General features: G+C 29.3%; 2 protein-coding genes across 9 annotated transcripts in view; one reads left to right on the top strand and one right to left on the bottom strand.

Moving 5' to 3' along the window:
- The window catches only part of LOC123259381, an 80,399-nt gene that overhangs the window by 26,778 nt on the left and 37,555 nt on the right, over positions 1–16,066 (bottom strand). The window lies entirely within an intron of this gene.
- Positions 754–1,752, top strand: LOC123259384. The gene is made up of 3 exons (XM_044719852.1): positions 754–947; positions 1,334–1,390; positions 1,451–1,752. Exons 1-3 carry the CDS (start codon positions 897–899, stop codon positions 1,649–1,651), a joined length of 309 nt encoding a protein of 102 aa, XP_044575787.1. The 5' UTR covers positions 754–896; the 3' UTR covers positions 1,652–1,752.

Here is a 16,066-nt window from a genome sequence, read left to right as displayed (position 1 = left end):
TTGAAAAGACGCGGTGTTGTGCGGGGGCTTGCAATTTTTATAGTTATTGTTGTTATTATCGTTATTTCTTGTTATTCTTGTTCTTCTGGTGCGTTAACTTGCTCGTGGGTCTCGGCTGCGGGTCGAATCATCTGAGAAAATCTCACGAGCGTTATTATTTACGGTGAGGAAACTCCAGGAGGAATCTCGTCGTTGAATCTGTCACGTACTGAGTAAACGCGATAGTTGTATTATTTTATATTTATATTTATATAAATATAGCTTAATAGGAGGTAGAAGGTAGGCAGACCCGAGTCCCGAGTCCTCAGGAAACATTATATCATACTGCGGTAGCTCAAGATTGGATAAACCACCTAACCGGCTAAATTTCCAATCTACACTGTTAATTTTATCTCAATTCGCGGGATGATTAATCATCCGGAATTAATTACCCCGTAGTTTTAAATCACAAACAAATTTTTAAAATGTTACCAACTATTTATTAGAGACTCATCAATATTTTATTACCATTTATTTGAGTGAATTTAATTATTAAATTGATTTACGGTGTCTGATAGGTTGTAGATAAATCTTGTCTATTCACTAGCTCGTATTTAGCCAAGTGTTGCCTGGGTCTGAATTTCTGCATTGTAACTTTTATGGAACATTTTTTAGCCATTATATAATCATTTATAGAAGATAGTTAAGTTATTTAAACTAATTATGACAATATTTGAACTGTCAAGCACAGACGAATAAGAATTAAGAAATTAACAAGTTGTTTGAACATATGGATCACTATATTTTTATGACGTCAATACTTCTTTGGGTTGAGTATATAACACCCGGGAATTTTATAAGTATTGACAGAAAAATTTTTTTAAGTTAAGTTGATACTTCAGATCTTTATTTTAAAAATGGTTTGCAAGTTAGTTTGTTTTACACTTTTTGCAGTTGCAGTTATTCAGGTAAATATTCAAATATTTCTTTGGTAAATTTAAAATATTTTTGAAAAACATAAAAATTACAGACAGAAAACAAATTTCTTGCACCAAGAAAATTTTAAGGAAAACAAAAGTTATTTTAGAGCAAGAAAAAATTTTCTTGGCTCAAGAAACTTTGACTTCATTCAAGAAATTTTCAACTTTCCTTAATATTTTCTTGAGCCAAGAAAATTTACACTCCAGTTAAGAATTTTTTTTTTTCAGTGTATTTTAAGAGTATTTTTATTTTTCAAATGGATTATTTATCATAAGAATTAATGTTAATTAAATTTTATTATGTAAAAATTTAGTCTTGATACATATTATCAATTATAAATAATTATTTATTAAAAAAGTTAAAAAATCATCAGGTTTCGGCGCAAATCATGACTGACACCGGCCGAGAATGGTTGACAGAATTTATGACGGTAAAGATAAAAAAATTAAAATAAAAAAAAAAATTTAATTTTTCAAATTTTATTGTTCAGGAAAAAATAATTCTAGTACCAAATCAAGTCGTGAAGGCAGCTTCGCTTGATCAAATCAACTACATGATCGCGGAAGTTGCCAGAATGAACATGACTTTCAAGCCAGTCAACGAAATGACGCGTACCGATTTCGCAGATCTGCAGCACGAGGTTATAAGGCTTATAAATCACACAATAGAAGAAAAACATCCCGAAGAATAATCGAACAATGCATTTGAAATTCAATTAAATTGTGAGTAACATAAATTTAATTGAAAACATGTATTTAATATTGTTAGAAAATAAAAACAATAAAATATTACCAGTTATTGATTATTATTAAAGTAATTTCAAATAGAGATTAACCAATAAAAATGTTAGTCCATCGGTTCCTACTGAAGAACAATAAACCTACCGTGGAAGCTCGCTAAGGCGTTAATGGAGTATAAAGTCCGCGGAAACCCGAGTGGATATAATGTGCAATAAATAAAGAAGCCTGCAGAAAATTCTATTGACCCAGGTGATAGTTGCGGTAGTGTGATTGCGATAGTTTCAAGAGTGGAGGCAAGAGAAGATGAAAAGAAGCACAAGTGAAGAAGTTTCTTAGTCCTAGAACGAGCTATAGATACAAGTATGGACGCTCGCACGAGAAACGTTTCACCCGATCCGATACCAGTATAATAATCGTTTTAAAATAAAGATTTCTCATATATACAGCGTACATAGCGTACATAGCGAGAGGACAGGAGGATATAACACTACCCGACTGGCCAATAGTGTGTCCGAACACAGGATGGGAATCCCCGGGGTGGCTCACAATTTACTATTATCAAGATTGCAATCTCTTGTTTATCTCTCCCTTAACCCCGCCAGCATCTACCGGTTCCCCCTTGTACTAGAATATCCTTTATAGCCCGTGAACAAGACACCAGCGAGTTTCATTCATTTTTCTGTATAAATCATACACAGAAAAAAAAATTTACTTGAATCAAGTAAATAATTTTGAAGAACTTCATTTTCTTGATTTTAGTAGAAAAATTCTAAAACTAAGAAATTTTTCTTGGGTTTAGTAAATTTTACTTGATTCAAAAATTTTTCGTCTTGATTCAAGACAATAAAAGTCTTCGAAATTATTTTCTTGGTTCAAGTATTTTTCTTTTGATTCAAGTTAATTTTTTTTTTCTGTGTGGATAATTGGAAAATTTAAAAAGTATCCGAATAAAAAATTATAAATTTAAAAATTTAATTTAAAAAAAAATTTGTTAAAATACTTGAGATTTTATTTTATTTTAAATTATAATTTTTTTTATTATTGGAAAGAATTTTTTCAAATAAATTCCTTGAATTTATTAATTTTTTTATAAAAAATTATCAACATTCTTTATAATAAATAAACAAACGAAAAGTTTACTTGAATTAAAAAAAAATTCGAGTAATTCTTGATTCAAGACAATAAAATTCTTCAAAATTATTTTCTTGGTTCAAGTATTTTTCTTTTGATTCAAGTTAATTTTTTTTTTTCAGTGTGATGATCAAGCTTTTCAAATAGACTTTTCTCTTAAGTAGAGTTAATTTTTTTTTTCTTCAAATTTTTACAGTAAGTTTTTTCAAGCAAAATCAAATTGTAATAAATTTTTACTCTTAAATTGAATATTTGTCCCGTTGATATCCTTAAAAGTCCTGGCAAGCAAAGCCGTGAAAATTGGGTCGATTGCACAACATAAAACGGTTGAATGAATATCAAACTGAAATTATAGAATAAATTTACTCATATATTTGCACCGTAGGCTTTGGGATGAGGAGCCGTGTGGAAGTGAAGAATGCAAGGAATTTAGTACGTCCTAGCCGTAGCCGGGGAAGCTGGTAAAAGAGATATACAGAGAATTTAAAAGCGACTCTCAGCAAGTTGAGTAAGACTCTTCAGCAGGGCATGTAATGGTGGTCGTATGCCCACGGTTGTTGTTGCTGCTGCTGTTTGTTGTTTGTTGTTGTACGTATGTCGAGCGTATAACGATAATGTCAACGTCCTTGCGGTCTTTCGGCCCTACCTATGTTTGCTTGGCGCACATTAGCGCTAATTAGCGCCTTCCTACGAGGAACGTCGCCACAGAGTAAAGACGATTACATATAGAGAGTCTCTTCACTTAACTTGAGGAGACTCGTAAGGCTTTACAAATATAAACTTATATATTTATATACCTTATGCCTTATACCTTATACCTGGTACGGTGTATATCCAAGGATTTTATCCCCGTACAATCTTCAGTTGGCTAACCAACAATCTCGAAAAATAACTTCTGCTACTACTCTATTCTCTTATTTCAGCTTCTTTCTTTATTTCTTCACTTACTCCACCGCACCGGACGTAACAGTTTTATTTGACCATTTACTTTCAATCCATCCATAAACCATAACACAACCCAATTCAATTTTATTCTCGGTTTCGGCTACACCTTTTTTTAAATCAATTTTAAAACGAGCACAGGAAGAACACGTGGATCGCGGTTTTATTGCCACTTTCGGTTAGTACTTGTATATAAGTTGTATCCGCCTTTGAGCTTCGATGCTTTCACTTTCGTCGGAACCCATTAAATGGTGCAACAATTTATGTTTTCAACAATTTAAAGGCTAAAATTGAAAAATTAGAGGCTCAAGTTGAAAAAAAAGTCAATCAATATTTGAAAAAAATTTTTTACTCTTTAAAATTGAATCAGTTTGATTTTTTTAAATAAAATGGAAAAATTTTTTAATTAAGAAATCTTAAGTCAATTTAATTATAATTAAAAATTTTTTTTTCTATAAATTTGTCACTAATTTTACTAGTGATTTTATTTTTTACTAATTGTTCATTTTTTTGCTAATACTAATTTTATTAAATTCCATAATTGTTTTTTTTTTTTTTTTTTTTTTTTTTTTTATCAAGGCTCACATTATTTCATGTATTTTCACTAAATCAATCGGTAAATATTTATTAACTCACAGTGACTCGAATTAAACTGCAAAAATGATTGAAATTTGACTGGTTAAATTTTAGAGAGCAGCGAAAAACGTAAACAGCACCTGGATCCCCACGATGAAATAATTATCATTAAACAACCCGAGACGGCAATTATTTTACGTAAAGAATATACATAATAGATACTAAAGGTATGCACAGCACTTGACGAATAATTGATTGTGTTGTAAATATTTAAGCAAATACTATGAATTAGCGATCGTTTAAAAGAGCCAGAGGGTAATGGAAGAAAAGAGGGGAATAACCTGGACTGCAACCAGCATCAACATCAGCATAGCACGTGCATAAGCAATTACGCGTATGGCGAAAGCACACGCGACGATTTAGCTTTGTGGAAGCGGTACAGTGGCAATTGCTGCAATCTTCGCGACCCACATGCGTGTTTCCCTTGGTTATTGCTTTAAACGTATAATACATACATAACGTATACGTACATTCATACATAACATTAACAGTACAAAGTAATAGCGAACACCCTGCAGAACAGTGCTATTATATACAACCACAATACAATGTTGCTGCTTATGGCTTTATTACATCTACTAACTATTTTATTCTATGTCCACCGCAATTAAATTAGTTACTCTGACTCTATTATTGCTTAACTAATTAATTAGTGTTAACATTCTAGTCTTTTGTTTTTTTTTTTTTTTCCAGCAAAAATGTATCTTTTAATATACTGATAAAAAATTTTTTTTAATCAAATGATTATCTATATTATTAAGAGAATAAGAAAGATTTTGTCTTCAGGATGGTCATATGATAAAATCGGTTTTTTTTTAGGGAAATTTAGTGTCTTTGCAAAAGTCTTTACTTGAAATTGTGCCTTTTCAAGGTTTCATATCATTCTCATCGATAGTCAATTTATGATGATAAGTATTTAGACTGCATTCGAAAATTCTCTATCTCTAGATACATAATTAAGAAATGACCTTGTATCTTGTGAACTATTGACATTTTTAAAGATATAAGCTCATCCCGATGTTACACTCATCAAGAGCTTTCATTTGAGTATCCACATCAATTTTTCATATATTTATATATATTATATGTATATGTATATATGAAAAATATATCAAAATGCATGTGGGTACTCAAATGAAAGCTCATGATGAGTGTAACATCGGGATGAGCTTATATCTTTAAAAACGTCAATAGTTAAGAAAGTACAGTGCAATTTAATAAAAGTCATTATTTAATAAAGCAAAATTTTATTTATGTATAGTTCACAAGTCATCGCAGTCACATAGTTACTGCAAGGTTGCTAGTTATCATTACTAGCAGGTTGCCCCGGCTTCGCATGGGTATTTAACAAAAATTTTTAATTCGTACAAATTCAGACACACAGACGAAAAGAACTAATTCATCAGAATTCGCCGTAATTTGCCCAAACTCAGACACACAGATGAAAAGATCTAATTCATCAGGATTCGCTGTAATTCGCCCAAATTCAGACACACAGACGAAAAGATCTAATTCATCAGAATTCGCCGTAATTCGCTTAAATTCAGACACACAGACGAAAAGATCTAATTCATCAGAATTCGCCGTAATTCGCTTAAATTCAGACACACAGACAAAAAGATCTAATTCATCAGTTTTATTTATTGTTAATACCTACCCCCGCAATCCCCTGTGGGATGGAATATCGTAAAATTTGTTTATAAACTATTTCTATATCTATTGCAGAAGATTCCTTTCAAATTTGGAGTCGATAGGAGCTATATTTAAAAACGGGAATTTTCCATTGTTAACACCCTCGCAAACCCCTTTGGGGGGGGGGGAAGGAATTTCTCAAAATCCGTTCTTAGGTGACCTCTACATGGTAAAAGTAATATTCCTACCAAATTTCAAGTTTCTAGGTCTGATGGTTCCCGAGATATCGTGATGAGTGATTATATAGATAGGAATCTCTTATAATAATATAGATTATATAAATATAGTTTTTTTTCTCAGAAAAATAAATAATTATTAAAAGTTAAAAATAATATTTTATAATTATGACAGTAATAAATTATTTTTAATCAAATAAATAAATTAATATTTTATTATTGCCTGATAAAAATGTAATAAGTTGTTTTTTTTTTAATTTGTCTAAGGACTTTGACTACTCAACAGGTCATACATATCAATACTATTCTGTACATTACATTACTCCGTTGGCCGATGGAGGCTCAATTTAAACTACTCTGCAAATATTTAACTAGTGTCTTTAAATCATCGAGAAATACCAACACAAATATTGTAGACACTGTAGACAGACAAGACAAGACTCTGTACTCAGTTACTCAGTCTTCAGAGTCTAGTACACCGCACACAGTTCAATAAAATATTAATTCTATTTATTATTTATTATTCCCGATGAATGTTTGCCGAGTGATTAATACTGCAAATAACTTAGCACATAACAAAGCCGGCATCTGTAGTAGTACTTTATTTTGTTTGCCGAGCATTACCAGTCTTGAAAAACAGAGAGAGATATCTATTAAGAATATCGATGAGCTGACGATTTTTTGCTCGGCGTTAATTATTTATACTATTTATTATTTATCGTATACTGACTACTTTGAGCTTAGTGGTGGGTTCCTACGGACTTGAATGATTGCGACTATCATTATCATGGTGATTTGATGTGATGATCATGCGGGAATGCCTTGGAATGCGAGTAAGGAATAAGGAAAAGGCCTCAGGCTAAATTTAGTTATTTCGTTATTGACTTGATACACACATGTTACTTTTACAAATTGATATTACAAATTAATATACTATAGAAACTCAATAAAAGTTTGTCCAAGGAAAATTTGAGCTATCAAGATTTTTTTTTACTACACTGATAGAAGGATTTGTTTATAGTTAAAAATATTTGTTAATATTTAACAAATCATTTATTAGAGACCACTTTTTAGTCCTTAACAAATATTTCTTAGTATTTAAAAAGATTTATTAATATTTAATAAATGAATATCTGATTTATTAAATACAAACAAATCATTTTAAATACTAAGAAATATTTGTTTGATACTAAAAAATGGTCTCTAATAAATGATTTGTTAACTATTAACAAATATTTTTTTAATACAAATAAATCCTTCTATCAGTGTAAATATTCAAGTTTAAGAAGTTTTAAAAGTTCAAATTTTCACTTTACAAAATTTATTTCAAAAATTTTGTGTTTAAAAAAATTTTTTTTTAATTAAAATTACAATTAAAATTTTTTTTCAAGTTTAATGCAATGTTTAAATAATTTAATTAAAATTTTTAAAGATTTTGTAAAATTTTTAGATCTTAAAAGGAAGAAAGCACAAAAATTTATTGAATTACAATAAATAAATAAAATATATTTTTTAAAACGAACTTTTGCATATATTTTATTTATAATTGTAATACATTAAAGATTCATCTTAAAAATTTATAAGAAATAAATGTATAAAAATACAAAAAAAAATATCAAAGTTCATGTTAAACTATATAATATTTTTATAGTACACGGTAACTTAAAACCACATTTAAGTTATCTTCACACGGGACTTAACTAGCGAATTATTGCATTGTGTACCTTACTTAATTCACGCGTTTACTTATTTCACAAATAGTTTATAGACAATAATAAACTTAGAAAAGATTTTTATACATCAAAATATAAAAAAAAAGAAATAATATTATGTAATTATCTAAAAAAGCATGAGAAAACAATAAAATAGGAATAATAAATTTTCATATTTATGGTTAACTTGAGCTGTCAAAAAAATATAAACATTATGCTATATATACTATATACTATATAAACATATATATATATATATATATATATATATATATATATATATATATATATATATATATATATATATGTATATATATATATATATAAACAGATATGCACAGGTGCTATACGCACCTCTATAGAATTTTTTTGTAACGAGAATAATAATAAAAAAAATACTGACTGAAATTAGCGCTTAATAAATTAGTCCAAATACCGAAGTATATATTTTTTATCTAAAGTTATAAAGTTGAAAATTTTCTGTAACATTGAAACAATTTAATTAGTTATTTATTGTAGCATTATAAAATACATCAATAATAAACACAGAACAATTATCGTATTAATAAAATTAATATTAATAACATTAATTAGAATATTTGAAATTATAATGAGAACATTAAAATAATATAACAAGAGATGTATAAAAATACTTGATGAACAATTATTTAAATTTTTATACAATTTTAGACTGAGCTGCATTTTTCACAGTACAATAATTAAAAATACAATTGCTATTATTTCCATGAAAAGTAATTGTACAATTATTAAAAACATAAGGTGGTTTTGTATCCATGTTCGCTGAATCTTCAACGTACAAACCAACAACTGGATCGCAGAAAATTTCTTCAAAGCGAATCTCCTTGCGCATTTGGGCCTTTTGAAATAAATCTTGAGGTTGAGACTTTAATTTTTGTCCTAAGGTTTCATTTTCTGCATTTGATGAACTTGAACATGGACGAGTAGATGGAGTTTGTTCTGATACTGCTGTAATTTCTGGATTCGTCACTGAGCTAGAAGTACGAATTGGATGATTGACTCGGTTATTTAATTTAATTCCATCGCTAATCTGCTTACAAATTTTTTTTTTATTATTTAAAGAGTCAGCAACGTATCCGAAAGCAACTCCACTAGATTTCCATCCACCATGTCTTTGGAGCGTAGTTAAATCTGCACCAGCATCAACTAATAACGTCGCAGAAGTTCTGCGGAAGGCGTGACCGGTAAACCCTTCAGGATTCGGCAAGTTTAGATAGGCAGCTATTTCTTTTGCTATTTTAGGGATTTTATTAACTCCAATTGGTTGGTTGACACATTTACTATCTGTATATTTTAAGAAGAATCTTTTAGTTGTATTTACTTTTGGTCTGCATTGCATATACTTTATACAAATATTATAAAACTCTCCTGTTATCGTGAATGACCTTGGTACATTATTTTTAGTTTCATCAATTTTAATATACAGCACAGACTCATCCAAATTCTTAACATCATCGACCGTTAAGTTTATAAATTCTGCTCGTCTGAGTGCACCAGCTATTCCAAAAATTAAAACTGCCTGAAATATATAATAACAAATAAATCATTAAAATTAATCAGTGAATGGGTAATTTAAAAGACGAGTCTTACTTACCTTGTAGCCTAAATAAACTTCATCGGGTGCTTCATTTAAAAACTTATTCACATTTTCTTTAGAAAAAACTAGGGATTTTTTTGATCGATGTCCTGTAGATTTTTTTTTAGAAACAACGTTAACCGTTTATACTGCCCGATATCTATTTTATTTAATGTATTTATAGTAAATTTTAACATAGAATAAGTAGCCCATAAACTAGATGGTGCATAGCTTTCCGACAGATGAGCAAAATAGGCTAATAAAACGTCCTCACAAAACGAATTAGTTTTTCCTTTACACCACTTTTTAAACAAATTGTAACGTGCCACATAAAGTCTTTTAGATTTTGCAGGCAACAAATCTAATGTTACATTTTTAGCAATTTCTCTAATATCGTTTGAAACAATATCACCACCATCGTCGTTTGATTCACTTTCCGAGCTGCTCATTGTACTCAATAGTTATTACATGAATTTTAATTAATATTTTAATGCATTAGAAGTGATAAGAATGATAAACTTAAACATAAATATTATGACAGCTATAGACAGTCGTCTTTGGTCAATCGTTAACAGAAAGAGAAAAAAAAAAAGAAAGACAAAGCGTTACTGCTTTGCTTGCTCTGACATTATTTTTGTCTTTATAATTAATAAATTTTTAATTAATTTGAAGTTTTTTGATTTAAAGAGTGAATTTAGGTCACTTGTACCACAAAATAGTGTACGTTACGCGGGACTTAAGTAGCCGATTATTGAACTTTGTGAACTTAATGCACTCGCTTCGCTCGTGCATTAACTTCACACGGTTCAATAATCGGCTACTTAAGTCCCTAATATCGTAGTGTACTATTAATTTACTTTCATGCACATATGTTTGATATAAATGAATTTCACGTCAATATATATTTAAGTTATCGAGGTTCTACTGTAATTTATTAAAGAAAAATTAATTTATTCCAGTTGATTGTGTACAAAGTGTTATGCAATGTATAACTACTGTGCATGGTCATCAGTTCAAACCGTGGAACAATATAAAAAAAATAAATAATAATAAAATAAGTATGTAAAGAATATAATATGCCGTTGGAAATTTAGCGACGATTCTTTAACGTCTGAGCGAAATTGGTTGTTCTCACGAGGAAGAGACCGTGTATAATATTGTATATAATGTATAATATATAATATATAATATACAGAAGATCTCGTGATGTACTGAGAGAATAAGTGCTCGTGATGGCCGTTAAAATTCCGGTGACTGGTTATTCGCACGTAACGACGATCGTCTGAATGAATTTGCCGAAACGCTGAGCAAAATAAAATTAAGAAGCTAAAAGAGGACCGGCGAAAGATGCACACGCTAATTGTACGGCTATTGAGTTTAATGCCTCGGGTTAAAATCGGTTTGATGGCTCATGAAAAAATTTATTTGGAGAAATGGACCCGAGTAATTTGCCGCTTTACTCATTTTAATGGTTGATATTTTGAGAGTCAAGCTGACGCCCACTTGCTGAAACTCCTGGATAAACTAACGCGATGTGTTAAATTAATGTAATAGGCTCCGATAACCTTGTTTTCGTGATCACCAGATCGTCAAGTTATGCTTGAATAAAATCCGCGGTGGTATCAATTAACTACTATCTACTCTATAATGCTTCTTACCATTACGATGCGATGCGATACATCTTGATGCTCATGTATGAAATTAAATTCACTCACCGTTGACGTCTGTTATTATCATCCCATTCATTTTTTCCCGGTGGTTAATTAGCTGAGAAAGCATCAATTTTGCTCCCGAAAGTATAGGGAAATATTGAAAATATTATTTTAATATCGTATCATCATTCCGGCTTGAATTATTCTGAAAATTCTTGAGTATGCGGAGAAAAGAGAATAGTTATATTTTCAATTTACTACCAATCATTACTATGTTAGATTTAGTATTTCATAGTAATCAATTAATCATTATCATATTTAATTTACTCTGAGAAAAAAAAGTACTACTCTTGAGAAAATTTTCTTGTCACAAGAATATATATTCTTGATAATTTTCAAGGATATATTTTCTTGTCTCAATAATTAATCGAATTAATTGAATTATTTTTTGTTTAATTCAAGTGAACTTATTCGTTTGTTAATCTATCAAAATTAATGCCAATATTTTATTATCATGATATATATTGGTATTCTTTTGTCAAAAAACCAAAATTTATTTTAAACGATTCTTGAGCCAAGAAATTTTTTTTTGGACAAAAATTTTTTTTTTCTTAGTGTAGAAGAATATCATCAGAATCATGCTAATTACTATTTTGCACAGAAAAAAATGAATCAAACAAATGAATTTGAAGAACTTCATCTTCTTGATTTGAGTAAAAAAATTCTTAAGCTCAGAAATTAAGTTAATTTTCTTGGTCCAAAAATTTTTCTCTTGATTTAAGTTAATTTTTTTTTTTTTTTTCATTATCTATATGTGTATAATTTAATTAGTAAGGTTATAAATAAAAAAATAAATTATGGATATTAAGTTAATGTAAAGTCAATCAATGAACAAATTAAAAAAAATCTACTTACTAAATTAAAATGTAATAACTTATTTTTTTTGACAAAAAATTAAATTATAAAAGCAATTAAAGCTTGATAAAAAATTTTGAACAATAATAAATTTCATTATTAAATCAAAGTAATGTAAGTAAAATGGCAAATTTTTTGTAAAAAAAAAGCTAGTTACTATGAAAAATAATTTTACTAAAATTTTCTTGATAATTGATGTATTACCCAAAAAAGTGCCTAATTTTAAATTCCACGCCTAGATTATAATGTAAACTTGTGTCAGAGAATAAAGAGATGATATTTAAAGTAAATTCCCTTAACAGGTTAGGTCTTTGTTCAAAAGATCGGCAGACAGTTAAAAAATTAACCGAGAAGAGAAGGCTGGATAAAAATGGCTGTCAGTATAAAACTGACGGTGTTGGCGGTGGAATAACAGTTGGACAGACTTTCTCGTGTACGTGTACGTGGAGGATAACCGAGTCGGGTCTGATGCTGAGAGTTAACCACGAGCGTCCGACGCACGATAATCATCATAACGGGGATCCTTCCTCGAGTAAAACTCACCTAGCTTTACTTTCGCGCGAGCTCCCATATGTATGTATCAGATGCATATATATATAGTACACACATCCGTAGACTTACAATTCCCTCCTGTCCGAGAGACTTTAACTGAGACTGGATAATACACATTTGTGCTGTTTTTCCCAAGGTGCCGGTCCTTGTTCCGTATCCTGATACCGTTCCCTTTAACTGCTTTCGCGAGCCTCTCTCTCTTTCTCTTTCTCTAGAACTGTCCAAGCTCTTCCAAGAGTATCTGGACTAGTAGCGTATGCAGAGTCTATCTACTTAGCATGGATAGATCACTCGTTGTTGACATCCAGATTCTACTCGGCATTATTTCAACAAATAAAACCTTTTTGTAGCTGTGAATCGGATAACTGATACGAAGAATACATCGGGGAGCTTTTGAATATATCTGACGGGTGTGTTATTATAGTAGACGGGAATTAAATAAACTTGTCGTAGGCTCACTCTAATCTTTATTAATAGCGGATTATTCGCGAGTTTAAGCTTTTAAATAAAGTATTTTAGGATTTTTTGTCAGAGTAAAATATCGCTAAGTTATTTATGCTAAGTGTATTTTCTTCTAACAAAGGTAATTGTTTAGTTTCACAGTTAACAATACTTTCAACTCATAAAAATGATACTTGAATGTTTTTTTAACATTCATGTATTTTTTTTCTTGAAGTTCATAAAAAAATAGAATAGGTAAAAAAAAGAATGGTAGTTTTTTAATAAAAAGATAAAAAATTGAGATTTTTTGTTTTTAAAAGTGCAGAAAAAATAATATTAATAATTTTTGGTTACTATGAAATTAAAAAAAAAATTAAAAGTTTTAAAACTAATTGAAAAATTATCCAAAGATTTTAAAAATACAAAACTTCACTGATATATTAAATCTTATTTGCATCTCTTTCTATATTATTTATTATTATTATTATTATTATTATTATTATTATTATGAATCTAATTCATTATAAATCTCTAAGTGAGAAAATTAATTATCTATAAATAATTAATATTTATTGATTATTTTTACTCTTCTTTTTATTATGTTTTATACACAGAAAAAAAAGTTAACTTGAATCAAGATAAAAATTCTTGAACCAAGAAAATAATTTTGAAAAGTTTCATTGTCTTGAATTAAGACAGAAAATTCTTGAATCAAGTAAAATTTACCTAAATCAAGAAAAATTTTGTTACCTTAAGAATTTTTCTACTAAAATCAAGAAGATCAATTTCTTCAAAATTATTTACTTGATTCCAGTAAATTTTTTTTTCTGTGTATCTAATTATTATAAGTATTCTTTATATTATTATGTATATCTACAGTTATTACACAAATTCTTTCTGAATTTAATTTCTTGTAATTCGACCTGGGCCTTGGCATTTAATATTAATAAATAATTATAAAAATTAATTTGACTATTTTTTACTAATTTAAAAAATCAGGATGTCCAAATTCTCTGCAGAATAATCGATATAAAAATTCCTGAATTAATTTTCTTCATAAAATAATTTTTTTTTAATTAAATAAATTTTCTACCAATGTTTAGATCAAATGTAAAAATTTTAAAAATAAATAAAATTGGAATCTAACGGTGCGGATATGAATTATGAGTAACTATTAAAAATAAAAAACAATAGTCACCTTTGGACCACGCATCACGATATTCAAGAATATTTAATAGATAATTTAAGCAATTACCTGTAACTTAACATATTTAACGTGACATAAGCAACACATGGCCTCTATCGGACATAAATCACGAGGCGTAATTGAATAAATAAAGTCTGAATAAAAGTGTTCAATTGGTATGAGCTGTTTGTTGTTTGATGAAAATAAAATGTCAAGTTTAGGGTGATGGGACACGTATGTTTATAGTTAAATGCCCAAGATTAGTGCCATTGTGGTTAATATGAAATAATTACACGTTACGTTTATAGCTCGGCGGATGAGTATAGTAGCAGGCCGATTGGGTTTGCTATGGTCGGTGTATGGTTGTATGGCATGGTGGTGTGGTGGTATGGTGTTGGATAGGAGTGGGCATCGTCCTTAAGACTTGAGACCGCACACCGTAGCCTACGCTTACCTAATGGCTACATAGACCGAGTACGAGGCATCAGCGCGATTTATGCTTCTATATACCAGCTACGGTTAAACTAATCGTAATTCCTAGCTCATATTCCATCGTCTCGATGAGGATTGAGGAAGCGACTCGCATCGCTAGCTCTACTCTCCACTCTCCACTTGGGACACGGCATAATATGAAGAAAGGGAACCGAGGAACTTGAAGGAACTCTGAGGAAAGGAAAGATACGTTTGCTGTTATGTTAAAGATATATATAACAACGGTTTGCTTGGGTACTTTGACGTCCTCATCTTTCGCTTCATATGCAATTCCTTCCAGGAACAACTCTTTCATTGTATTTGCGCGGAAAAAAAATTGTTATGTTTTTAACACTTTACATGATCATTTTTGGATTAAATTGAAAATTATGCAATAAAAGTAAAAGTGAAAAATTTTGTTCAAATATTTTTAGAGCAATAAAATAATAAATTTACCTCTTTAATCTAGACATCTAAATTATAAACTTAAATTTCAGTTAAATCATTAAAATTAAAATTATAAATGTTGCAAACTATTAGCAATGATTTACATCTAAACACATAGAAAGAAAAATTTCTTGACTGGAGAACAAAATTCTTGGCTCAAGAAAATTTTCGGGTGCCTGAAGAAAGACTGAAGTAGTGTTGGCCGAAGTAAAACTTTTTCTTGAAATTCTATTCTTGGTGGAAGTTATTTTTTCTTAATTCTAATTATCATAAATACTTGATACAATAAATTTTTATATTTGATCTAGATTTTTAGATACTTTAGGGAAGCAGCACCACCTACTTTAGCTCCGAAAAAAATTTTCTCACCTTGAGAAAATTTTTCTCTTGAATATTTGATACCCACTTTATATTATTTTAGCGTGCAATTATACATATTGAATGAAAAAAAATGATAAAATATTGATTGATCTTCCCATTTGACATGTTAATCAATAAAAATATAAATGAAAATTTACTTTTATCGAGATATTTAATTTTTTGGAGCAAGAGAGAAATTTTCTCAAGACAAGAAAATTTACTTCTATCAAGTACTAAATTTTTTGGAGCAAGAGGATGAATTTTCTCAAAACAAGAAGATTTTCTTGACTTGAATAAATTTTCTTGGATCAAGATACGTATTTCTTAAAGCAAGAGAATTAATTTAATTGGAATAAGTGAAATTTCTTGTGTCAAAAAAAAATTTTTTTTTCGCTCAAGAAAATAATTAGGAAGAAAAATATTTTCTTGGCACAAGTA

The sequence above is a fragment of the Cotesia glomerata genome, linkage group LG2 (genome assembly GCF_020080835.1).
Source record: "Cotesia glomerata isolate CgM1 linkage group LG2, MPM_Cglom_v2.3, whole genome shotgun sequence".
Classification (NCBI taxonomy): Eukaryota; Metazoa; Arthropoda; class Insecta; order Hymenoptera; family Braconidae; genus Cotesia; species Cotesia glomerata.
The sequence above is the reverse complement of the archived record's forward strand: the minus strand, read 5'-3'. Positions and strand labels throughout refer to the sequence as shown.

What these genes read in the sequence shown, in the direction of transcription:
- LOC123259384 (XM_044719852.1), top strand. Translation starts at nt 897, where the DNA reads ATGGTTTGCAAGTTAGTTTGTTTTACACTTTTTGCAGTTGCAGTTATT. An exon ending in TTGCAGTTGCAGTTATTCAG is followed by an intron (nt 948 to 1,333) that starts GTAAATATTCAA and finishes AAAAATCATCAG; the next exon opens with GTTTCGGCGCAAATCATGAC. An exon ending in GGTTGACAGAATTTATGACG is followed by an intron (nt 1,391 to 1,450) that starts GTAAAGATAAAA and finishes TTTATTGTTCAG; the next exon opens with GAAAAAATAATTCTAGTACC.